At 38.9% G+C, this 25,960-nt stretch overlaps 1 protein-coding gene across 1 annotated transcript in view; it reads left to right on the plus strand.

Annotated features, from left to right (window-relative positions):
* Nucleotides 1–25,960, plus strand: part of LOC130576187 (ras and Rab interactor 3-like) — a 153,480-nt gene that overhangs the window by 41,888 nt on the left and 85,632 nt on the right. The window contains exons 3-12 of the mRNA XM_057370646.1: nucleotides 9,530–9,606; nucleotides 10,818–10,892; nucleotides 12,774–12,858; nucleotides 14,362–14,465; nucleotides 15,196–15,270; nucleotides 16,259–16,284; nucleotides 16,977–17,030; nucleotides 18,090–18,232; nucleotides 22,868–23,037; nucleotides 24,936–25,080. Of these exons, the coding sequence (XP_057226629.1) occupies nucleotides 9,530–9,606; nucleotides 10,818–10,892; nucleotides 12,774–12,858; nucleotides 14,362–14,465; nucleotides 15,196–15,270; nucleotides 16,259–16,284; nucleotides 16,977–17,030; nucleotides 18,090–18,232; nucleotides 22,868–23,037; nucleotides 24,936–25,080 (954 nt within the window). The remainder of the gene's footprint in view (nucleotides 1–9,529; nucleotides 9,607–10,817; nucleotides 10,893–12,773; nucleotides 12,859–14,361; nucleotides 14,466–15,195; nucleotides 15,271–16,258; nucleotides 16,285–16,976; nucleotides 17,031–18,089; nucleotides 18,233–22,867; nucleotides 23,038–24,935; nucleotides 25,081–25,960) is intronic.

Genomic DNA, 25,960 nt, shown 5'->3' on the forward strand with positions numbered 1-25,960 from the left:
CTTACTGCTTTCCAGCAGTGGTGTCTCCTGCTGTTTGCCTGTTTTGCGTTAAGACCACTTTAATTCTGGAATAATTACTATGCATTTAGGAGATAAATCAGTTTCTCTCCCTCAAATCTCCAGTGCTGCTTAATAGGCTGCTAATATGTGGAAGCTTCCAGATCATCCGAGAAACTGATTTTTACTCACCAGATTTCATACCAAATGTGAGGATGCTGAAGTATGTAGTAGAGGCTAGAACTTAAAAGAGATCGTTCTTGAAGTACTCCAGTACGTGCTGTTTAAGRCTTCTTTCTGAGTTTCTAGAATAATGAGAAAATGCCCCAAGGGATGTTGTCTGGGGAGGACTAGCAGAGAACTCTGCAAATCTGCCCTTTGAAAAATTATTTATGCAGTAAAGGAGTCATGATATAGGACTTGAAGGGTTAAATCTTACTTGCCTTGAATGGGATTGCTTATGTGGAAAAGGTGAAATAGACATTGGTCCTCAGCATAAGAAACATGTTGACATCATTTGGTATTATTGAGCAGAAACCGCATGCTGGAATGTTCGTGTATTTGTGACTGAGCTAAAGCACATGAGCTGAGGAGTAATGCCAGTAATCCTGTGTGCTCCTGGCCCCACAAAATTGTGACATTTGTTTAAAAGCTAAACAAAAAGCCTGGGTCTCTCTTTTGTTTTTCTTCTGGGTTTTGGACATCCTTTAGATTTTCAGGCTTGGGCCCTCTTCTACAAACACGAAGGCTAGAAGCAGATTTTTTGTTTTAAGTGAAAGCTGGTATTCTTACATAATTGCATGATTTCAGGACCATGKTTTCAGAAAAAGTGAAAAAATTAATATTACGTGTTTTACAAAGAAGTAGTGAGACTTGGCTGTCCAAATGAGCGTGGCTCACATGGAAAAACTGTTGTGCTTCTGATTTCCATATGAAAATGAGTCTTTCAAAGCACCAAGGGGTACATGGAACCAAAAATTATACTAAATACTTGACTTCAAACTGGACTTCATCCAGTGGTTTTTAACACTCTTGGGGKTTTTTTTAGAGCTTAGTATGTGTGACTTGAAACAATTTTTCAAAATTCAACTTCCTTCCAAAATAAAAGCAAAATTCAAAGAATTAATTGACAAATCGCAGCTTGTGGTATCAACTGGTTTTGTAATGGCTGGGCAGGGTGTCTGAGCTCTTGAAAACCTTGGCTTGCATGTACYGAACTCTCTTGGATATTCTGGCCTCAGAAAGGTCACCAAATGAATAGCCTTAAGGCCTTTGCCTTATTGCAGCATCTTTGAATTTTACCTGTTCCCTCTTAGTTAAATGAGTTTTTTTGACAAAGCACAGGAAAACTAATTGTTGCAAACTATCCTAAATTGGCAGGGGTAGAATAAATGTTTGAATAGGTCTTTTTACAACTGCTTTCTGCAATTTTCCTTCTTTATCTATGAAGAGAGGCATGTAAGTAAGGAAAGTTTAAACAATACCTGTGCCTGACTACATTTTATGTCTTTTTCTGGTCTCAGTACTTAAAGTCTTCTGTTGCTCTGTTATCTTATGCCCACTTGTCTCTAGAAAAACAGTTTGTTTAACTTAATCTGAGCCTGGTGGAATCTTATCCATGTATAGTTTTTGTAATCTTTCAACTTGAAGARTAGCACAGTGGAGAATATCACAATTTTCCTGGATGGTCAAAATCCCTTCTTGCATAGGGTATATTTTAAATATTAAATTATGTTTCCTTTTCCATGCATTTGGGGAAGAAGAATGGTGTGTGCCAATACAGCTGCTTTTAAAAAGAGCCATGCCGAAGCTTTTACTGAAGTAGAAGGGATTCAAAAACCTATTATTATGCATTAACTGTGCTGAAGGCACAATAACACAGTTTCATTTAAAGTGCACTTCTGTTCTGAATGATAGCTGCTGTGGCAGCTCTTGCGGCTGCTTATTTCTGTATTCTCAACGTTTTCTACATGTGGTCTGTTCAGTTTTCAAGTAACCTGGTAGCTTTTCTGGCTACCAACAGTTCAAACTTAATCTGTGGTCTGATTTGGGTCAAGTCAATTTTGTTGGTCATTTTGCCATTTGAATGTGGTTGTCGCTTCTACTGAGGGTGTACCAGGCAGGAAATACCCTCATATTCTGTGGTATTTGAGGTCTATCTCCAGTGTGGGTAAGGAGGTAGTAACCACCCTATTTTATTCACTGAACAAGGGCAGGTAGAAGGAACTTAGGTGTACTGAAAAGCACTTTTGTAGTAATTTTGCAAGCAGAGATTTTCATGGAACAGGATCAGTGGTGCTTTATAAGGAAAGACGTTATATCCTGTAATGTAATTTCCATAAATGTAATTGCCTTTCATATTAGATCTGCAGTGGTAGCCAGCTTTGCTTTTTGAAGGGCAGTTTTGATCCCATTGTTCACATGGCATCAATGGAATCATAATGGGATGGTTTAATAATGCCTCTCTGCCAAATGAGGCCTTCAGATGTTCAGAGAAGAGGATTTCTGCCTTGGACCAAATTCACATAATTGATCCCTCTTGCTTGGATATTCACTCAGGGAGTGTTTTCTTCCCTCTATGAAATTCTTTAGTGTAGGGAAATCTGTCAAGGGCAGCTTCTGGGGTGGTTGTTCATTGTGCAGTACCTGCTGAGAGAAGAGTTTTGGGAACCAAGGAAGAGATAGTGGCCTACTCTGATTGTCTGATTGTCAAGCAATTCATTAGGCATAAAACAACAGTATATGTAAGGGCAGCTCCAGTGCACTCAGTAAGGAAAATGGGGAGTTAATCCCAACTGTCTGAAAAAGTGTGCTTTTGTGCCACATGGATTGGGTCATTTCAAAGGGGGTCACTAGTCCACAGTGTGTTAAAATTATGTTACACTTTTTGTAACCTTTTCAGGGAAGTGCTACAACTTGTCTGGTTGATTTTCAAAGTGTATTGTTACAGAAACCAGATTGTCATTTTTCCCCCGGTGATCTATTTTATGAATAGATCTGTGGTGAAATCYCCTGGAAGATGCTATTGACATGTCAGACAAAGCAGCCTCTCCTTGGGGATATTGGGAGGTGAGCAAATGGAGTTTGTAAGTGGTTAGTCTGAACAATTAGCATAAATACTTTCCATCCTCTAGTTCTGSAAGAGATTTCAGAGTCTGACTGGGAGTAAAAAAAATTGAAAACAAGACCTCATTGACCTTGAGCTGATCATACAAGAACTTCATAATGTGATGTTTGAATTCTCCAGCTCGTTTGCAGCTAGAAGGCTTGCCTGTGAAAAACATAAGGAATTATTCTTTTCTGTAGGGATGAAAAGTTGCCTGACCTTTTTATAACTCCTTTTTATGTGAGTCACAGTATTGACAGTCAATCCAGTTATTATCCCTTTTCCAAGAGATAGTGATCTTGCCAGGAACATCACTTTCTATCTGTGTTTAGAAAGGACTCAGCCAAACTGAGTCCAAAACCCTGCACAGCTGGAGSGCTCTCTCCCTCAAATGGAACAAGATGCTGAAGACCATAGAAACCATAAACTTTCAGGAAGCAAAAAATGTGAGAAAGGAGGAAGAGGAGAGGGAATGTCAAATGTATGAAGCTCAGAATGGGAAACCAGAGGCAAATTCCGTATAGAAGATACCATTTTTKTACTGGTAAATGATATCTGTGGTTAATTCACAGAACAGTCAAGAGGCAGTACAATTTTAACCTGTTCACATTATTCCACAGTGTTTATTCAGTCCTGAGAGCCAGAATTATTCCCTGAGCTGGGAAATGACATGTCATATCCAAATCAGCTGCACTAGTGCTGGTGGATGCCRGTGCTTGAGCTGCTTTCCCAGCCTAGGCTCAGAGTAGTGTAAAGAGAGCTGAGGCAGTATGAGTCAGAAAGTAAAAAAAAGGGAGAAGGTAAAAATTATTTTAGTATCCTAGTTTAGAAATCTGATGTTTAAAATAAGGGCTTTATATGAAATCAGTGTTATAATAAGAGAAGACGCTAGATGGATTCAGAAATTGTGTGACTGGTCTGGAGACCAGGGAGAAAAAAACCAAAAAACAGCCTGATCCCAAACCATGGGAATCATTTAGAGTTATAATCAGCACATGAAAACCATTAACACAAAGGCTGGTACACATGAAATGCTGCCCTGTGATGTTCTGATGCATCCTCATGGGGCAGTATTTGTGCCTCCCTGTGTCATCGCTGACTCCCTAGATCAGGAGTTGAGATTTCAACATGCCTTCCAATTTTTTGGTTGACAGATAATTCTTAATGTGTTTTTATTTCATTGTTTTACATTGACTTAATGAGTGCAAATACTTTTCTTCTTTATGAAAKCTAAGAGAAACTCAGTGTAAGTCCAGGATTTAATAAGGTATTAATTTTACTTTTTATTGTAGCTGATCCAGTTTTGTGTAGATATTTTCATAGCCTCATACTGATGGAAAGAGAGCTTTCAAGGCTATTTTATAAATATACCATATTTTACAATCCTGTATTAAATGGCTTTAGTAGCTGAGAGTCGAGACAGTTATTTGCTTCATAAGCTGCCACTTTACCATTGCGCATATAATCACATTTGGCAGTCCTCTTTTGGTTGAGCAATGAAAATTGAATTAATATACAAGAGAGATAAAATTTGCTCATAATTCTACTGTTTATGAGGTGAGGGGTACGGAGGAGGATGCTTAGTGTMCCTCCTGCCAGATGGTACTTTGCCTGCAAATAGAAAGTTTGATCTTCAGYATCACAGTTTTGCATGGATGCACAAATGCCTCTCAAAGAAATTGGGTGGTGTTTCAAATAATTTCATTGCACTTCATTTGGATGGATTATTGCTGCCCAGGTAATATAACCCATGAGATGAGTTTACTAGAGAGTTATCTTTACAGAAATGTCCTTGCAGAATTTTTCAAGTAAAGGTGTGTTTCTTTGAATAACCCATTTCTGATTTGCGGTGAGACCGCTGCCTGGGCTGGTATCCAGCAGAAGCCGAACTGAGCATTTGAAGGAAAATCCACAAGTAGTCCTGGTACAGAAAACTGGAAACAGCCTGTCTGATGGGAATGGGAGCTTAAAGCTATGCAATTCTTATTTTTTTCCAGAGGGCATCCAACATTATCACTGAATTGTTCTTTGTTTCTTCTTTGGTSCTTGTAAGATTTATATGTTACCAGCTTTCATGTTTAAATGCAGTTGCTGAGTGTACCGTTTTTCTTCACTGACAATTTAGTTAAGGGCATGTTAGCCTGTGATTTTACAAAGGATTCTTTTTAMATTTGAAATTTATGTTATTTTTTTCATTATTTAAGGCATCCTGTAATTGTTTAAAACATACACCTTTAATGTACTATAACACATTCATGATTTTCTAATGACTGTTCAAAGTCATTATATCTAATTAGGGAAGTAGTATTGAAAAGGAGGACTTTCATATGACACAATTTATATTTATTAAACTAGTTTCTCCATGATGGTAAGATCTTTGGGTTGACTTTTTTTCCATTGTTAACATTACATTACATAACTAAGGTCAATGCTTTTTAATGAGCAAAGGCTCATTCTTTTCCAAAGTTCACAATTACCATCACAATATTGACAGTGCACAGGTTGTGCAAGGGGATCAGATAAGAGTATTACCTCATTCCCTGAGACTAYCTGCATGTACTGAGGTTACCACTGTCCTGACACTGTACCACTTCAGCACCTGAGCCAATAGGTGAACCATGGCAGGGGACTGACCCTTTGGATATTTGTGGTAAAGAGAATATGAGAGGATGCCTCCAAAGTCACTCACCATCTTTCGGTAAAAATCTTCCCAGTGAATTGATTTTGAAGAGCAGGATGGGCTAAAGTCACAAATGTTTTAAAAGCAAGAGTGGTTCTAAGATGTACTTACCCTGTTCATTGCAACTCAGCTGATATAGGRCCCCGGCATTCAGGGAGATGTTTTTGGAAAGAGTGATGATTTTTTGGGTTCCAATCAAATCTTCTAACAGATTAGTACAGAATTACAAATTAATGCAATTTGCAGTACCATTAAGGTTGTTGCAAGTTCACCTCCTGTCACACAAACTGTTGACATTTTGCTGCTGACACCAGGTAATGATGCATGCATTTGCCTGACAGATACAAAGAAGCTCACTTCTGCACACAGTGATGAGTTCATTCACTGTCACTGAGGCACAACTACATGTGCATGAACACACCACCAGGCCTGGGGAGGATGAGGATCTGCAATGTGAAAAGGGAATTGCACATAAGCAGAAATACACTTAAGTGCAGAGTGCCTAAAGTGGTTTGCAGTGCTCAAACAAATGACACAAACTTGAAATATTCAAGCTGTCATTTGAATATGATTATTGAAGGGGAAAAAGTGGAAGTATATGATTCTGTCTCCTCTCTTTCCTTCATCACCTTACCCCTCTGCTCTGGGCAACTCTGATGATCAGCAATCCCTGAATATCAGAGTAAAGGGGTAAGAATTGCAATCTATAGCTGTCATGGATCTTGAAAGGACAGACGAGCAAGATGCAGGCATTAAAAGGGGCAGTGAGCTTTTGTGTACATCATGTACCTAACCCCTTTCCTGCAAATTCGGAGCTAATTGCACATAGCCTTCAAAAATCTACTGATCCATTTTCCCTGTGAGGAAAAATGTTAAGAGTTGTAGCAGGCTTGAAYGCTTAGCAGGTGTTAGGAGGTGGCATGTTTGTTGTGAGTAAATCAACTGCTAATAAGGTGAAGAAATCACATGTCAAGGCAGGTTATAAAACCACAGGTCCACGTGGTTGTGGAGATGGTTGTCAGGCTTAGGAGATTCTGAAACTTAACTTCATTGGCAGCGTGCCTGTCGGAGTATGTGCAGGGCATGTGGGAACAATGCTCTCACGGTCCCCAGAGTAATCCGCTCACAGCCTAAATCCAGGCAGGTGTCACTGGCATGCCGGGGCTGTCCCAGCTGCTGCGGGCCAGGGCTGTGCTCCAGAGCCACGCAGGCAGCTTAGAATATGCTTTCATATTCTGTTCTGAGGCACTGTCTGCATGCCTTCTATCGCTCTTTAGCCACGGACAGCTCAGCCAGAGCTTTTTATCAAAGGTGAATCATCCTTTCTGTCATGCCTTAATCAAGCATTTTTTCATGTCCATGACTCAGAGAAAAGGATGGTGGTGCCCCCTCCAAGTCGTAGCTGGATAAGCTGTTTTTGTTTTCCCACCCATTTAGTGTATGGAGAAAGGGAACAAGTTACAGAATTACGGCAATTCCAATACAGACTTGGCTTTCTTGGTGCCCTCCCTTCCTCCTGAGATCTGTGCTGGATAAGATGAGCTGCAGGAGCCATGAGTWTGCAGCAGTACCAGCAGGATAAATATTTCTGTATTTCTATCTGGTTTTAAGATGATGGGTGTATGTTCCCCTCCTTTTTTTGGCAAAGGTTAGCCCCATTAGATGTACTGCTCTTCATTTCATCTCCTTCTCCCATCTGTTCTGTCTCTTTTCAGTAGAAACCAAGGAGATGTAGCTCCCACTCAGGCAGCCAGATAACTCCATCTCCCATACATGAGAAAATATCTCTGTGCGAAGTAGAACAGTGCCTTGCTGTGCATTCATATCAGATTGTACCATGAGGGCAGACTGCTCTCTCAGACTGATAATGTCACATTCCCTCTGTCAGTTCATACAGCTGAGGGAATGCCACTGCCCCCTTCAGTTATGTGTTGCTGATTTCCCAGGCCTAAGGGGATCCAAACAGCTTTTTACTGAGAAACCAGATTATCACAGCAGTAGGTAAGAAAAACGAATTGTTTAAAATACTTAAGCCACAAAATAACAAGTAAATAAAGTAGGGTGCATGTAGACAAGGTATACAGAAGATAGTTAAACAACACCTGTCATTATTTGGATAATAAAGCCATAAAGACAGCCAATGTTTATACTGTTAAACTCCAAATTGTACCTTGGAACTGACTGGTAGGTGCCGTGTCATGAAGGAAGATACCTTGCCTACCGAATTCCAGAGCTTTGYTTAATTTCCATGATTTATAAAAAAGATTTTGAATTGTCTCTTTTTTAGGGGAACAGCACACCGTGGGTTATTTTAGAAAGGAGCATTATCTTTGAGAAAAGCTGTCTTCATGTCAATTCGTGTAATATTACCTCTGTGAGACAAACAGGTGTTTATTACTATTATCACCAGAATATACTATTATCAGTATTTATAAAGAAAGGCAGTTTGCAGTGAAGCTGCTTTGCTTTTGTTTTGTGACAGACCTAGGCTCATTTTTATTTTCTGACTCTTACCTTTGATGTCTTCTGAACTTCTGGTTTCCTATGTAATATTAACGTCAGATAGAAGGATTAGAAAAATGGTGTTTTTAATAATGCTTCTTAAAACTTCAGTTTATACCAACTTAACCAGTTTTAATGTTGTACTGTGAAATATTACACAGTCAACTGAATGAGATTATAAGGTAGGTAGTAGCTTCCCAGATGACACATCCATTTTGTCAAGTTAGGGGGTGGAGATCTATTCCTTCTGCTGCATKGTAGCAGTAAATGGATGGTGCTTCTGGCACAAACACCTGCGATGGGAGCTGCACACCTTTGCATCCGATTCTGTGAAAAGACCCACCTCATGTGCAAGGTTCTGTTTGCTAGAAACTCAGGCCCAGGCTCTTGTTCTTTGCTGTCCTGTGTGTTCTCACAGCCGCAGCTTGAATGAAGGAGACGGAGGAAAAAATGGGGGTTGCAGTAAGAAAAGTAGTGTCTGTGTCCTGAATACATCTGTGTGGGCATGGTATTGTAGCCAGTGATGTAACAACAACCATATCATGTAAGGTGCCAGCAGCTGTAGCTCTGGGTCTTTTCTTCCATGGGAGAAGTTTCCTTAAAGCTTTTTTCGTTACTAATCACTTCAGTTAATATTAGTTTCTAATAGGCAGGATCTATTAAAAACCACATGCTTTGAGTGCTTACTAATTTTTTATCATACATTATTTTATATGGTAGGGAATAACTTCTCTGAAAAAAATTGCTTTTGTCAGTTAAGGTAACTGATAAGAAGTTCTTAAAACTGATGGTATTTTGGTATTATTCCAGGAGAGTATTCCACTCTCATGGAGGGAATGGTATTTTACTGTACGAAATACTACTATATTTCCACATATGGCAGTATATTACTGCAAGGAACCTACTTGGCTGTTACATGCATATATGCTTCTGTTGGCATTATAAAATTTTGTAAAACATATAAATAGATTAAAGCAATGCATGCTGCTGCATCTTGACCAGTAGTTTGTGAATTCTCCTGTACTGTGATCTTGTAAGAGTAAGAATGTCAACTTCATCGTGATTACACGATGTCTCACWATTAGAGAGCAGAAAAGTAATTCTGAACTGGCAAGCTGTAATGTAGCACATCAGAAGAGACACTTATGTTTGGTCATATGTTTCTACAGATGCATCCTTATTTTTCATTCTTCCATTTATACAAGCTGTACATTTTTTTTAAAAAAAGTACATTTCTCTTTCAGCCATTAATGAGTTTCCTGAAGATATATTTACAAATAAAGAACGTCAGCAAGGAGGAATTCTGCTTCATATCATTGCTGTAAGTTTTCCTCTAATGTGCTTCATTTTTGTTTTCCTTTTATGTTACTTGTTTTACTTTTATCTTTAGTAAGATATTAATCATCATAGTGACCTTACTAAGTAGAGTTCTGTGTATATATCAACAAGTCTAATACTTTGATTTGAGTATTTCTAATATGTGCATTTGAGTGCAATTGCTTAAAAGGTGACATCTGCGGGATATGGTATAGTGGTGGATTTGATATTGTCAGATTAACACTTGGACATGCTGACCTTYATGGTCTTTTCCAACCGAAATGATTCTTTGACTCTATGATTTAACAAAATGATGCATGTCTGAATTTGCAGTGCCTATTTGTTCATCCTCTTGGAGATAAAATCCTGGCAGAATGGATCCCATGACTGCTGCTTGTGCTTCATCTTGTACAGACAGACTTTGGGATTCCTTCCTTGATGACATCGAACATGATGGGGAAGATTCTTGAGTGTCTTTCTTGTCTTTTGTGTCTCTATGCAAGAGATGCAGTTATAATTTAGAAAAACCAAAATAACCCTGAAGAAATATAGAAAATATCATGTGGAGTTTATTTTTTATTGTACTAAAAAACAAAGGAGGCCTGCAGGCTCCAGTTTTTTATTCCCATTCAGGGCAAGGAATGTAAAAAGGAGTTGTKTTTGATAGACAACAGCAGGATTAGGCCCACTGCATGGGCACAGCACATAGGACTGCATAGGGCAGTGGGAGAATCTCATTTATTCAGGGAATCAGGATCATTCCTAAGAGTTTTGGTGCACTGATCCATGGATATGATCCAGGGTCCACTTATTTCCAGGCATAATTATTTCCTGAATATTGTTAGTCAACCTGGTTGTACTTTCTATTTAATTACTTGGTCTGATAATTAGTTAAAAATATAGAGGATGACTACATAACTTTGTAATCTTTACCTGTTACTTTTCATTGTATGAAATCTGTTGCACCATCTTGTTCTGTCAAAATGTGGTACCTTTCATGGGCAAACAGTCTTGTTCTAAATGAGATTTTGCATTAAAAAAATCTGGTTTCATAAATTTRTCAACAGGGAGATTTTTGTTTGGAATTGAATAAAAATTGAATCTATATATTTCTGCTAAATGCAGAAATATTTAATAAAAGTAGCATTGCCTTTTTTTCCTTTTTTCATGTGCAGGAAAAATCTGACATGTTCCCTGAAATTGTTTTCTTTACAGGCTCTTTATATGTTCTATGCTTTGGCCATAGTATGTGATGACTTCTTTGTTCCATCCTTGGAGAAAATTTGTGAGGTATGTTAAAGAACTTTATTACTCTTTAAAAAATTTATTTAGAGAATATGATTTGAAGAATCAAACATTTTGTGTTATCGTTGTCATTGTTTAGAGTTCATTCCTGTCAACTTTTGGGCCTTGATCCTTTTCAAACTATTTGAGTTTCCATCAAAGCATGCACCAGTGGTCTTTGCACACTTGATCCTCTGGCCACACTCAAGCAGAAAAAAATCAAAGAACTTAATAATGGCAATTTAATAATGGCAAAACCTGAAGCATGTAGCGAGGAAAGGTGTGGGTTATAGATTAATTTGGTTTATGATTATACTCCTTTTTTTAAAAGTAACTTGTAAAAAGTTAATAGATAGACAAATTGTGTTGGCTATGCAAATCTTATTGCATATCTATCACTATCAGCAAGGAGAAAGGAAGTGTATGTGGTCCTAGAATGAAGTGGAGAAAAGGGAAAATGCATGGGAAAAGTATGTACCTTGGATTTGGAATGAGAATACATATTTTATATGCCATTAAAAAAAGGCTAAATAAACATATTGCCTTTATATCTTTTTTGAGAAGACTTTGCAGTTACATGTAGGACTTTCACTGAGTTCATTGTGACAGGGTAGAATTTATATTTGACATGTAAACGTTGCAATGAGTATGAGTTTGGTGAACAAAATGAAAACATAATACAAATGTAGATTTTAACTCCTTTTTAAAGGCAAAATGAAAATTCCATCTCCTTTGCTTTTAAACAAAAACAAGAGCAACCATTTTCTGAAAAACTCCTGGGTTTTTTTTTTTTTTGCTAGTTAAAAAGTCTGTTTTCCTATGGCTAAATGTACTAAATACCTGTTAGTGCTACTCAGTTAGAAAATTACACTTATCAGTAGAACAACAAATAGAAGAATGAGGAAGGCCATCAACAGTAGTTAAATACTCAATGGAGATGGGTTTTTTTCCCTTCTAGATGTTCTGTATTCAGCATGCACCTCAGACACCATATTTAAGTTGTACCTGTTGCTTGTACCAGTTACTAGTTACTGATCCTCCATAAAATCTTTATGTCTTGTTTCATGTTCTGCTGAACATTTAAACAGCTAAGAAGAGCTCAGATAGCACACTCAGGTTTGAGCTGCTGCAGCAGTATAACTATTAATAGATCATAGTTGTATTTACATTTTGTCAAGATGTATGGGATGCCATTGTCATCAGCTTAAGATGTTTTCAAGCAAACTGCTTAAAAATGYAGGATTTTTTTTACTTCTCCTTTTGTCACCAGTTATTTTTCTGTCCTTGGAAGAAAAATAACGTATTAAAGGTGAACCTAGAGACTCTCAAAAAGGAAAAAGCTCCTCTGTAAAGCCATTTTCATAGTTCAAGGGAAAGATTTTCCAACTGCTAAAGTGATGCAGCCCACTTGTGGACCTGCACATGTTTATGCTGGTCTGAAAACTCTTAAGTTATCTATATCCTATTAGAGCTTAAGAGACACTGTCATCAAAATAGATCTCTACCATACAAAGGCTTCTCTGAGTCTAATTGGACTAATTTTATCTGTGTCAGCGGACTCACTTTTGATTAACACAGTTGAAAAGTGAAGCCAGACTCCAGCCTGCTGTTTGTAGGGTTTATTCACAAAGGTTATGTTTTTCTTTTATGTGTTTTTATTTTCAAATTTTAGAAGCACTAAGAGTTGAGGAATTAAATGATTGTGTTTAGAGTTCCTGAAGGAAATTATTGAAAACCATTTGAAATGCTTAGAATCTTTTTGAATCTGCAGAGATACTTGATTCAGCTCCATGTGAGCCACAATTGACTATTCATTTACATACAACTATAGAATTCCACAATGTAAATGCAGTAGCAATGCTGAAATTACCAATTGTTTTCTTCTAGAAACTACATTTGAGTGAAGATGTTGCTGGAGCCACATTCATGGCAGCAGGGAGTTCCACCCCAGAACTGTTTGCATCTGTTATAGGTATGGAGCCCACACACAGGCTTTTTTGAGATCTGCTGTTAGAAAATCAGCAGCAGATCAAGCACAGGTACCCATTCTTCTGTCAATTTATAATCAGCAATTGCAGCTGTCAGCCAGTCTGTGGTTCATGGTATAATTGACTACTCAAAATATCTCATGAAACTGTGAATCTCCTCTCAAAACACAGAGAGGAATGTCTGATTCTGAACACAGGATGCAAAAGAAGAGATTTATTGAAGTCCCCTGAGAAGTAATTTGATATATTTGGAAATAGATTAAGAGCAGCCCTGAGGAGAAAGACTTGGGGGTGTTGGATGATGAGAAGCTTATCAGGATCTGTCAGTGTGCAGCCAGTGTGCACTCACAGCCCAGGAAACCAACTGTGTCCTGGGCTGCACCCAAAGCAGTGTGACCAGCAGATTGGGGMGGGGATTCTGCCCCCAATGTCATGAGACCCCACGTAGAGGAAGAGACCTTTAAAGGRCATCGAGTTCAGCTGCCCTGCAGTGAGCAGGGACATTTCCAGCTAGATACAGCTGCTCACAGCTCCATCCAGCCTAACCCTGAATGTTTCCAGTCGTGGGGCCAACTTTGTGCCAGGGTCTCACATTTTAAAAATCTCTTATTTTTTTAAAAAAATAATCCTTTTATCTAGTGTGAATCTACCCTCCTTTAGTTTAAAACCATTACCCCTTGTCCTAGGAATCCTAAATGGTTTGTCCCCATCTTTCCTGTAAGATCCTGTTAAACATTGAAAGACTGTACCAAAATCTCCCCAGAGCCTTCTCTTCTCCAGGCTGAACAATCACAATTCCCTCAGCCTTTCCTCACAGGCAGCACCCACTGCTCTGTCCTCAGCTGTCCCTTGTGAACACCTGTAGCCACTGAGAGCAGCGCTCCAGTTGTGGAATTTGTCCAGCCAAGTTTCAGAAATGGCAGCTAGTTTGTAGCTTTAAATCTTTAGTAAAGCCTTTGTAGGCTTTATCCTGACTGGCATTTTTATAAACTTTAGGGAAATACTGTCCAAAGGAATTCACCGTAACCTCACATCCAACTTCTTGAAGAGCAGTTGAACATAAGCCTTTAAGGCTCCCTTTAGCAATCATGTAACTTCAGCAAAGAGTTATCTGGTTGCTTGCCTTGGAGAAAAATTTCTGTGCTTTAAATAAATCCCATGCTTCTGATGTGACTGCAGGTGTTTTAAACCCATTTGAATGGATTATTGCACCACTAACAACTAGCTGTGAAACAGAGAACTTACTGTTCAACTAATTAGTTCAGAAATTATTTACTARAAGTGCACGTGTAGAGGTTTTAAGCCAAAACTGGGAAGGTGTTAGCTTGACTAAAAGCACAAATTAATACACAGAGAAGCAAGCCTTAATTATGAAACATATTTTGTTTAATCTTTGAATCAGTCTTCTGCTTTTCAAGTCATAGATGTTCTGAGTGACCTGAAATTAAATGACAGAGAYAATTATGTATGTTTTGCTCCTTCTACAGGTGTATTTATCACTCATGGAGATGTAGGAGTTGGGACCATTGTTGGTTCAGCAGTTTTCAATATCCTCTGCATTGTTGGTGTCTGTGGACTGTTTGCAGGACAGGTTAGTAAGACACTTGTCTTTACATAGTTCAATTGCTTACAATTTAGGGTTTTCCATGAGCAAATATTGGAAAAAAAAGGCAAAATCACAGACAAAAATGATATTGTGAAAAACATCAAAAATTGGAAAGAATTTACAAAACCAATAGCAAATGTTTCCAAAAAGTTCAGCTGTAGTTTCAGCACTCTGAACATGAAACATACTGAGGAAACTGGTTCCTCTTCATACAATACTGTGTTTGCAATCAACTCATCAGTGGCATCTGCTCCTCCTTCCTGGTGCTGATGATGGTCAAAGAATCTGGGACACAAGCATGAAACCTGCTCCATTTATGCAGTCGATTGTTTCACTGTTTATCATATTTTTTCAGGTAGTAAGTCCAATATATCCACAAATATAAGGAATGAGGAGCAATTGATTTGCTGCAGTACAATGAATTGTACTTTACAATTGAAATTGTGACCAAATCAAGTATCATTAGTAAGAAAAGTATTTCATTAATTGAAGYTTCTGTATGATTTTATTACTGATGCTTATTATAGATCCATTGTCTAACAGACTTATAGGTCTTCATGGTTGCATAAAACTGCATTTGGTTTCAGAGCTATTGCTTATAACAACTATTCTGCTCATGCATCTAAGCTATGTTAAGATAGGGGCTTGTTTGTTTTTGTTTTTTTTGTCTTTGAAATTGCATAATTTTTTTGGCTGAATGYGTGGTATTTTTCAGGTGGTTTGTCTCACCCAGTGGGCTGTATTCCGAGATTCTGTATACTACACAATATCTGTGATCATACTTATTATTGTAAGTAGTTCTCTTATCAGTTACTGTGTTTCATTGCTTGAGTTTTTGGAGCACCAGCCTGCTAACTACTGATACACAGTGGCAAGTAATTATTTTCCTAGCTAGTTCTAGTGGGATCTGGAGGCCTCAGGTCGTGGTATAAATGAACATTTTACACAGGCCCATGGAATATGTGCCCATCATGTCCATCAGTGTCCATTTTACACCTAGGRGTGGTAAAGTTCTGCAGGCTAGCATGGTACTGTAATGCAGTTCAGATAGCACTCTCCTCTGTCCGAGGAGATTGCTTGTTGTGGAGGTGAAAAATTTTCAGCTACACTTCTGTTTTAAATAGGGAAGGTGTTGTTTCTTGCTTCTACACAGTAATTTTATTTCAGGTTCTGGGTAAGTTTTTCCAAGTAGAGCACAGATGAGATACAACTTTGTTCACCTAGAGGAGTGTAGTAGTTCCTCAGTGTACACATTTGATGCTTCTGGTGGCAAGGCRGGGAAGAATCCACTTAGTCTGTATTTTGTAATACCTGTGGATCACTAGCTGTGTGTTCAGYAACAGCAGTTACACAGGGTGGAATGAAATGTGTATAACCACTTGGCCCCAGAGAGGTAATACGGCTGCCTGCACTGCTAAAACTAGTCTAGCTGTTAAAAGGACTCAAGAGTTAAGGCTTTTTGGAATGTGTGACTTTGCTCTCCTTTGCACAGCACAGCATGCGGGTACATGCATGCTTATCTGTGTGTCTTTCACGTGCTTGCACTGTTTCACTGAATTCTACTTGCAGCAGCCACTGACAGGGCTCCAAGCCTTGTTCACAAAGTTTGTGTTTCGTGAGGGGCACAATCCATACAGTGGAAGTTCGGGTCAGAAGGGGTCAAAACTTGATTAGCTCTGTCTAGATATGTTTGATATTTGCTAAAGAAATTTGACTGTTTTTCGAGATAGATCAGAGAAATGGTCAATTTATGTGTTTCCTGTTTTTCCTTTTTCTAGTTCATATATGAYGAGAAAATAGAATGGTAAGTTGAGTAAATTATTCCATGCAGTCCTGTATTTGCCTTGAGGTTCACCAGTAAATAGAGTTGTAGTGTAAATGACTTTAATTCTATACACTGAGAGTATAGGTTTGATCACTAAAAAATCCTGTGTTTTTTCTTTGGGTTTAGTTTTTACATTGGTCAGGGGAAACTATAAGAAAATGTTAGTATCTGGAAACATGAAGGAAGTAAATAGGCTATCTGTAAGGCCTGAAGATTTCTGTGTGYAGAGAGGGTAACCAAAACTCTTTTGCTCTGATTCTTACTGTTAACATTTATGGGGTGCCAGATGTTCCAAAGAACACTCCATTGTGAATCCCAGTGGAAGATCGTGTCTTGTAACAGTGCTCTCAGAGTTCCTGGCCTTTGCTTCAGTGCTTCAGGACTGAGATGACAAAAGGCCTTGGTATTACAATCCTCAGAGAGTAGCTGTGGTTTCAGTCTACATAGCACATTTCTGAAATACATGCATTGCATTTTATTTGCATGTTCATTGAAACTTGAGAGTCTGCTTCCCTCCTCATTCTGCTGAGACACCATCTAATCTTAATSATGTGAGTCCTGTGTGCGCAAATGTGACTCGTGCCAGATGTTTAAGGCACACTCCTACATAAAACTTGTAAAGCATACAGCTGTTTGAATGGCCTTCTAACACTTCTTTCTGTCTTTTTGAGGTGGGAAAGCCTGGTACTCATCATTATGTATTCATTCTACATCCTTATCATGAAGTAAGTACTTCTGCTCACTATGCCCTTTAGGTGTTAAATCACCACCTTTCTTTCATTCTTGTTTTGTCCTTGGCCTTCCTGCCTGAGGACAATACAGCCAGTCATGTTTCTGTGTGAGATCTATTGGTTTTTGTGCTTAACCAGTTTAATTCTAGATTTGTACTCAGCCAGCAACAAATACTTTCATGCATCCTTTTCATAGTGCACAGAGGTAAAGTAGCTTTCAGAAAAAATTGCAAAAAATGYCACTTATACAAAGGTGTATATAAAGAGCCTGCGGGGTGCTCTGGATTGTAAGCACACATCGTGTCAGCTCTTACACATATTTTGTACTCCCTGGAGAGCAAGGTCAAGGAACATTAGACAGAGTGCTAAGCATGTATTTATCTTCAGACCATCTCATACCAGCTTGTATACTGACATCTTCTGTTGTGTCACTGCCTCTGACAGGAGAGTCAGAGGTCTGACTGTTACTGCAAGTGTCTGTGAGTCCACCCTTCTATTGCAAGCTGCTTAGACTTACACCCCTTGGTGCTTTCCCCTCACAAATCACCCCGTTGGAACTCCCTTTTCTCCTACATCAAGTCTTAGCAGAGTTTGTTGACAGTCCTCTTAGATCCCACTCCAGTGCTAAAATAGATGTATGCTGTCTTTAGAAGGGTATGGTCAGCAATTCCAGAAATGCTTGAGAACGCCCACAGGGAACACCATACTGAGCRAAACAGTGAGGTGAATTGCGAGCTGATGCAGGAGGGAAGAAGCTGCTSTATAGTCAATGTCCTGGCTCCAAAATCCACAGCTCCAGTGTTTTGCCTTCACTCAATCTGCTCTAGTGCCTTTTTGCAGTTTGCTGTACATCATGAGAGATAGGTGCAGTCCTTGCTTTCCTGTCAGCTTGCCACTAAGTTGGACAGTCCTTTTTCTTCACATCCTAATAGTTTCAGAGAAAATACATCTAGTCTTTACTGCTTGCCTGCATAAGCTGTTCTCAGAGGCTTGAAAGTTTGCCAAGAAAARGGAAAAATCCAGCCTTTTCACCCCTTTCCTTTGCTCTTTCAGGTACAATGTGAGGATGCAAAATTTCTTCACCCTTAAAAGCAAGAATGTTAGAAATGGTGACACAGTCAACAATGAGCTGGAAGATGGTAATATATATTATGCTTCTAGTTGTGATGACCCATCCATTCCGTTACTGCTGAAAGGTAAGGCTGAGCAGACAGGACCTGGAAAAAGAGCAGTTCACAGGGTGTTCTTTTTATTTTTTTAATGCAAATCGAAACGGCATCACTATTCAATTGTAAGCAGGGTTAACTTGATAATTCAGCAGTCAGACTGCCACATGAAAAAAAAAATTAAATMATTTTTTAATATTCTAAAAACAAGCTGCTTTGCACATTGGGAGTTTTGCTCCTTTTTTATCTCCTGTTTAGCSATGAGCTACAACGTTGTGAAAGCAWTTTTTTTTTTTTTTTTACCAGGAAGAAGGCAGTTTTCACTTAAAAATAATTTTGGAATGAGACACTGAGATATGGATGTTGAAGGAAAGGATATGGGCAGATCAGTGGGCAAGAGGGATTACATGTTGAGTTCAGATCTTCAGAAGACTGCTTTTCACATGCCTAAATAGCCTGTATACATTGCCAGGCACATACATAAAATTGAAAAATGCAGGCTCTTTGCTGTTGGTGTCTTTGTCATAAAGAGAAGAAGATGATACCCAGCTTCTGGTACTTAAARTAAGCAAAAATACCTGGGTATTTTTGGCTTTTTTTCTAACCATGTTTTTATCTTTGTCTTATCCCTCTTCTCTTCCATTCTCTGTAAAGCAAAATCATCCTGCTTTCAAAGCACAAACCATGTAATTTAGTGAGCACTTGGGCTGCCCTTAACAAGTCAGGTCTCCTCACTTTGTACTTTGCAAATATCTCCCATTCTAGGAGGCTGAGCTCATCAGCAATGTCAAAAGCTTTGGAAAGATCCCCATGTAATAACAAATAATGCCAGAAACAGGAATTTAGAGCAGTCYCAGAGAATCCCACTCTTTTATGCTTTTAGTGTTTAGGCTGAGATTTCTTTAAAGAAGATCTAGGTAGCTAAAGGTTTMTACAATGACAGCACACTGCTACTGTGGTCCTAGATATTGTTTAGACAATACTCATTTAAAATGATTTCTCACAGCACGTTGTAGCACAATTAAATGAAGGTGATACTGAAATACTTTCACCTCATTTTATAATGAACTTCTATGAGCACTGACTATGATACAGTGAAGTCTGTCACTTGGATGTGGACGTATCCATGCAGGGTTCCACAGATATCTCCTGTACCAGCTGTAGACATGTGGTTAAACACCAAACATATTAGTGATCTTTACTTTTGAAGCGTTTGTTGGGTTCTGATGTCATCCCCCAGCAGGCTCTCCACTCTAGCCCTTGTGGTCAAGAGATGATAGCATCAAGTGCCTGCCTGTCCACCTGTTTTTCCTTTTCAAGGAAATGTGTAGGTTATTGAGTGCTTGCGAAGAACATGCAGAAAAGAAAGAAGAAAGCTCCACTATCAACTGTCCACAGCAGATTTCTTTTCTGATTTTCCCTCAAAGATGCACTGACATTTTGATTTCAGTCAGATTCCCTTTTCCTTCTCCAGCACCCTTTACACAAATCCACGCTGCATTGGAGGGACCATTGCTCAAAGAGCGAGAGTGTGACAGGCAAAGACGCCTGGGATGAGAAAGTACAGGGAGAAAAGATTAAGGATTTGGAGTGAGCAGTGGGAGGAGAAGATGGCAGTGTTAGCCTAGCTGCTTTATGTGTCAAGATGCTGTCCTAGAAAACTGTCACATGGCTGCCTCTTGCTTCTCCCTCCCGTTCTCCCAAAATATGCCATGACCTATCAGTGACTCCCTCTTCACTGGCACACGCTGGCTTCACAAGCTGAGCTGCATCTTCCCCAGCAGCAGCTTTGAGAAGGGAGCACTGCTGACAGCAAGGARAGAGCTAGAGCTGGCCTCTGCTTTGCCTTCAAGCACTGGTTAGCAGCTTTCAGGATCCACCAAAAAAACCTCCCTTGGCGTAGGTCTGACCTTAATCTGATTTTCCACAGGAGGAAAGCCTGGTTACTTCCCACAAAGGAACAGTTGCTTTGGGTGAGGATCTTTGTTTCTACCAAGGGTAGCCTGTTGCTCAGGGTGCAGGTAAAAGGCAGGTTCACACACTGTAAAGCTCTTTTATGCTTTTAAGTTTTATTACTTTCAAGAGCTTCCTGTGGTACACTATAAAACCCTTCATCACTCAAGTTTCAGAAGAAAAAAGGAGAGCTTTTCACTGTAAGAAAAATTCCATTTCAAGGGTTCATTCTGCACACCCAGGTAAAGGCAAAATGGATGTACTTTGTGAATAGTGCTCCAATTTTCAAAGTACAAATACATATTGGCCTTGACTTCTATTATGTTGACCCAAATTTCCACCAGGTGGCATGGTTTGACCCCTGCATGAAACCAGAAATTTGGACAAAAGTGGGTTTCTGGGGACCTAATCACATCTAAAGTCATCAAGAATCTTTCTATTGGTTTTCACAGGGTTGTTGGTGATGAACCTTTGGTGGTGGGCAATAAGGTTGTTGGAAATAAAAACTGTTTCTCAGTAGATTTTTTGGAAGGATTATCACGAAGGAGAAGAGCAAAAGGCTTTTCTCCAAATCACACTTCTTAAAACAACTTTTAGATGGAGTTCATACTATATAGGGCTAAGGTGTGTATATTTCCAGGCATAAGGAGTCAGACTGAAAATAAAGAAAATAATAAGATCAATGTGCTGCAGTAAGTCAAAATAGCTATAGTTATATATATATATATATATAKWKWTWTATATATATATATATATATTTATCATGAGGTATTCTACATCAGTGCTGAGTTTTCAATCCTGGTACTTTTCTCAAAGCTTAATGTTTGCTTACTTCTCCACAGGATTCTAAGGAACAGTTTCAGAGTAACTTCAGTGCTTTCATGATTTTTATGACACTGTAGGATGAAGCATTTTGAATAATTCTCTGGAGAAACTCACTTGGGAGCAGTTAATCTGATTAACATCTGCCCTTTTTGCCTTACCAGCATTGTGATCAAGCATTTCTTTTTCTTTAACTAAAGCAAATATTAAGTTCACGTGGTTGAGTCCTATTCTGTGAGGACTGATTCCTTGGAAAATTGTCTGGCTGYACATTCCTTCACAGCAAAGCTGCTACACTCCAAGAGTCATTGGGATGGATGTGTTCCTTATTTGCATCCTCRGCTGCAGCATTCAGCGAGGTTAATTTGGTTTAGATTTTGGGATGGAGGAGGATAATTCCCCCTTTACATTTAGCAAATATAAAATTACTATTAGTTCCATTATGTATTAGTGATGTTAAGCTTCAAGCAAGATTGCAGAGTGGATTCTTTAAGTGGGGCACATTTCTTCATGAAACCAGAAATCTTRTATTTATGACACTTCAGGTGACCCCAGTGTACTCACTGAACTCATTTTAGTGAAACAAGGCAAGACACACAAGTGCTGAAGGGTAAAAGTTACAGATTGGTGATTTACAGACCTCCTAGGTTTTTCTTGTTGATTTGTTTGGAGGATGTATTTCTTCAACAGCAAATATGTTAGAAGGTGCTTGAGACAGCAAAACCTTTATTGCATGATGTGATTTAACTGCATGCATGGATCTAGTTTTCTTCCTGAAAAASAAAAATATTTCAACACTGTAACAATGCTAAAGAGTAACAATATAGGCTTCTGGGTGTTTAGAACAGGTCCATTTTAATTCCATTCTTTGAGTTGAATGTTTTCTTAGATTTCCTTTGCTTCCTGTTTGGAACCATGCACTAATTATCTTTCACTTCTGCCTCCTAAATTCTCCTCCTCTTCTTAATGTGAGTAACAATGCAAAAGGGGAGGGAGAGGGGGAGGCCAAGCTAAGCAAAGCAGAATACAAGCAGCAAATAATTTTTGTTCTGTTCATATTATTAYATGTAATGATTAATATTTATTACAGTCATGTGTGTATTTCCTGCCCTGCTTTCTAACACCACATGGGTATGTCTCCTGTCTGCTGAGCCTTGCTCTGCTTGCTGTGTGTAGTCTGTAGCATTTGTGAGAATATTGGTTTGTTGGTGAGCTCCTGAAATCCTTGCCTGTACTTGTGTTGATTTCCAATAAAGCTTTCTCTCTACATGTTCTTAACACGGTAGAACTTCGTTAACTTTGAAATCTTAACCTTGGTGTAGGCTCCTTTATATTCACAAAGGCTTACCTACAGCATAGATTTGTTCTTGACAATTGTTGCTTTTCGTCGTTTCACATCTTTGCATGTGAGAAATACTGGTAATACTCAGGGAAGGTCAAGTGAAGATTTCCAGAAGGAGTGAGCTCTACATTAGGGCCTTCTGGATGTGCAGCACCTTGAYCCAATGGAATAGCTTTAGAGGTTTCAGGAGTGCTGTCTGCATTGCCATAGTGTGAATGCCCTTAGAGAAGGGGTACAAAACCCTAGTGGGACATAAGCGAAGAAAACTGCACTACAGCATGAACGCTGGATAAAAACTGCTCCCACTCACTGACAGCGGCTTGGTGACTACCTTAGTAGAGTGAAATCCCTTTCCAGCATGTGATCTAAACAAAGCACCCAACTGATAAGGAGATTCACCAGGCTGCAGAAATATTAGAGGAAAGTAACTCATAAATTCAGGCATTGAGATGAGTATTGCCCCACCTGAGCCTGAAAAGACCTGACTGGATGATGGGATGCATGGCAAGATCACTTACACTGCTAACTCTGTCCATTGTGATCATTAGTGAAGGGGATACAGCAGTATGGCAAAAACAATGTTGTGATGGTGGATGAGATCATCTGCTCCAGCCCTCCCAAATACCGGTTCCCCGAAGCTGGATTACGGATTATGATTACGAATAAATTTGGACCACGCACCAGAATGCGGATGGCAAGCCGACTCATCATTAATGAGGTATGTTCATTAGGAAAACAGTAAATGACCATGAGGGATTACCAAAGAGTTGTGCTCATAGTGATTCTGGAATTTAGATTCTCCCATGTCCCTATGTCTTTCTCTAGCAGCTAACTGAGAACAGATTTGAAGATTGATTMCCAGCTGATAATGCTGCCTATTTTAATGAGAGAACAGTCAAAAAGAAGGGACCACCTTATGTCCCTGACAGAAGATTTTTATTTCAGTGTRTGTGTGTGCATATGTGCCCATTTAGATTTTATTTGCAGTAGAAGAAATGGTTTTGATTATTACAAAAGTGTTCAGGTTAAAAAAGGATGAACAGGGCAACCAAAATTCTTAAGAACTGCTCTTATATTAGCAACACTTCATGATCACTTCAGAAATTTGCCTACCTCTTTAGTATTCACTGTAGTCCTCAGCTCAAAATAAAAATGGACCAAAATACTTTAATGAAGGGAATTTGCCCTGGACAGTTTCAGTTATCTCTGACTTGATATATTGTCACAACTGTATATTGCTTGTTCCATCCCCTAGAGCTGAAGTGACAGGACTTGGCAAGTGAGGCTGTTCTGAACCTGTGTGAAGTACTGGGGGTGAAATCTTTGGCCTACCAACCTTGGGATATATGAAGGCAGATTTTATAATTTGTTCCCACAATATCAAATATGAGAGGTGTTTACTCTGGCAAGTAAATAGATTTCAGAATCATAACACAGTTCATGTGTTTGGCCAGCCTTGTGAATATCACAACAAAAGAAAGCACCATCAATATATGTGTAACGAAAGTCCAATTKAACAGTAAAACAGTGAAAGGTGTTATGGTCAGGAATAGAAGATCAGACAGGGCACATGGCAACAGTTGACTCCATAATCTTTGAAGTCCATTCATTGATCAGAGAAAAATACTTAATGGCTGTGTTGATAGAAAGCTGATACTTGCTCTTTCAATCTGCAAAAAACATTCTCTAAACTTGAGCATTTTGGATCTATGGTCTTACATATTCTCACTTATAGCTTCACAAGTCTTGCAAAGTATTCAGATAGGATTTGTCTCTGGTTTTCCCTATAGCGTGTTAATACTGCTTTCAGAATTTTTTTTTTGCATGTTGTGCAAAAAACTTTATTTTTCAAGGCACTTCAGAGCCCTTTTTAGGAATTTGCAAGTTTGTCATGAAAAGAGAACATTTATCAACCCTGTATTACCTCATCTTACAAACTAATTTTTTTTTCTATAAAAGTAAGAACTTACATGTAACATTCTCCAGAGCATTAATGGGTAYATATGCTGATGTTTAAAACCTGTCCCTGTAATTGTTGTACTGTTATTGGAACTGCAGCAGTTCTTATACAYGTCTGCAGGGCCCATTGTGAGCTTCATGTACTGAGGCAAGGGCAACAGGGRTAAGTCTTGCTCTTGAGATTAAAAGTAGGAAGTTTACATTTGCCTCGATTAATGGGGATGAGAAGGAAGGAGAAGAGTTGGGTCTGAGAAGGAGCCTTCTTGGATAATAAATCATTCATAAGCCAACACTAACTGTGCAGAGATGTCTTGAGTGTTACCACTTGATTATGGTGCTGTTGCTGGTTTGAGTAGGAACCGTTGAGCAAGAAGTGCTTTGGAATAACCACATTGATTAAAACATGGTGTGGCAGAACAAATATTACCAACATTCTCCATCATGGCTTAAAAGACTCCTGCCAGTAATTTTGAAGTGGATGGTTAACCTAGTGAAGCTGATGCCTGTTGAAGACAGGTGGGCCACTGACAGGTTTGTTGTTGACTGAAAGGAAAGCTTTTAGGAGAACTTCTTCACTTGTGTGACAGAGAGCAAAACTTAGATTTCACCAAGTAAATATTTTCTGCACTTTGACAGTTTTGTGTTTTGACACTGCAGCGTCAGCGGTTAATCCAATCTGCCAATGGCTCAAGCAAAGCACTTCAGAACAGGAGACAAGAGAATATTGAAAATGGAAACATCCCTGTGGGGAACCCAGAGGAGGAAAACGAACAGGACAGTCTAACTCCATTTTCAGTGCCAGGTAAGGCTTACTTTCTAGATGATTATAGTACTGAAAGGGAAAATAATTTAAATGCTGAATACTGGGTTGTAAGAAAGACAGCAGATGTGGGGAGAGAGGAGGAAAGGGATGAGTTTGATTGTCTGAAGGATGAATTTGCTGACAGCAAAACTGGGTTGGAGGCTGCATGGCTAAAAGCAGATCTTAGGAAAATGTTTTCCAGTCATCATGGACAACCATAGTAGAAGTGCTGATTTGCCAGAGRTGAAAGGAAAGCGGGAAAAGAATTTTCTATTAAAACATGTCAGACTGAGCTGATGAGYGCTGCAGTACTAGTAATTTTGAAGTCAACAGTTAATAATGACCTGCTAGAAATTGCTAAGGCAGAGACACCTTGGAGTATAAATATATAATAAATTGATTTAGTGATTGTAGGGAGGAGGTTTCTTGGATGAAAAGGAAAAAATATTTATGGGGAGAAAGAGTGTTTAAAATTGTTAAAATAGCTGTATGCAATAGTATGCACCATTTGAAATGTTTTAAAAATTCTTTAGTGCAAAAGGCTATGTAGAACCAACCTCTTGTCCTTGTGCCCTTAGCACATTGCAGGTTGACTCTTGGCCAAATGCTTTGGAGATCAGACAGCAGAGATTAGATCAGCCCTACAGACAGGTAGTCTGTCACATAGTTACTGTTTGACACAAGTATTGCTTGGCATAGATAAATATCACATGCAGTGAAAAAGAAGGATWTTCCATGTTGTTTCTAACTGCTTAGAGATCCCATTTCTTCAGATACTATCAMCTTAGAAGAGATGTTTGTGATTGAACAAGTGTTGCAGCATACTATGTGAAGACTAGATGATAGTGTATGTTTTTGTGTGTTGCTGTGCTTCCACAGG

This window comes from Malurus melanocephalus, unplaced genomic scaffold (genome assembly GCF_030028575.1).
Source record: "Malurus melanocephalus ecotype Western Australia unplaced genomic scaffold, MMel_1.1 scaffold_129, whole genome shotgun sequence".
NCBI classification, from domain to species: domain Eukaryota; kingdom Metazoa; phylum Chordata; class Aves; order Passeriformes; family Maluridae; genus Malurus; species Malurus melanocephalus.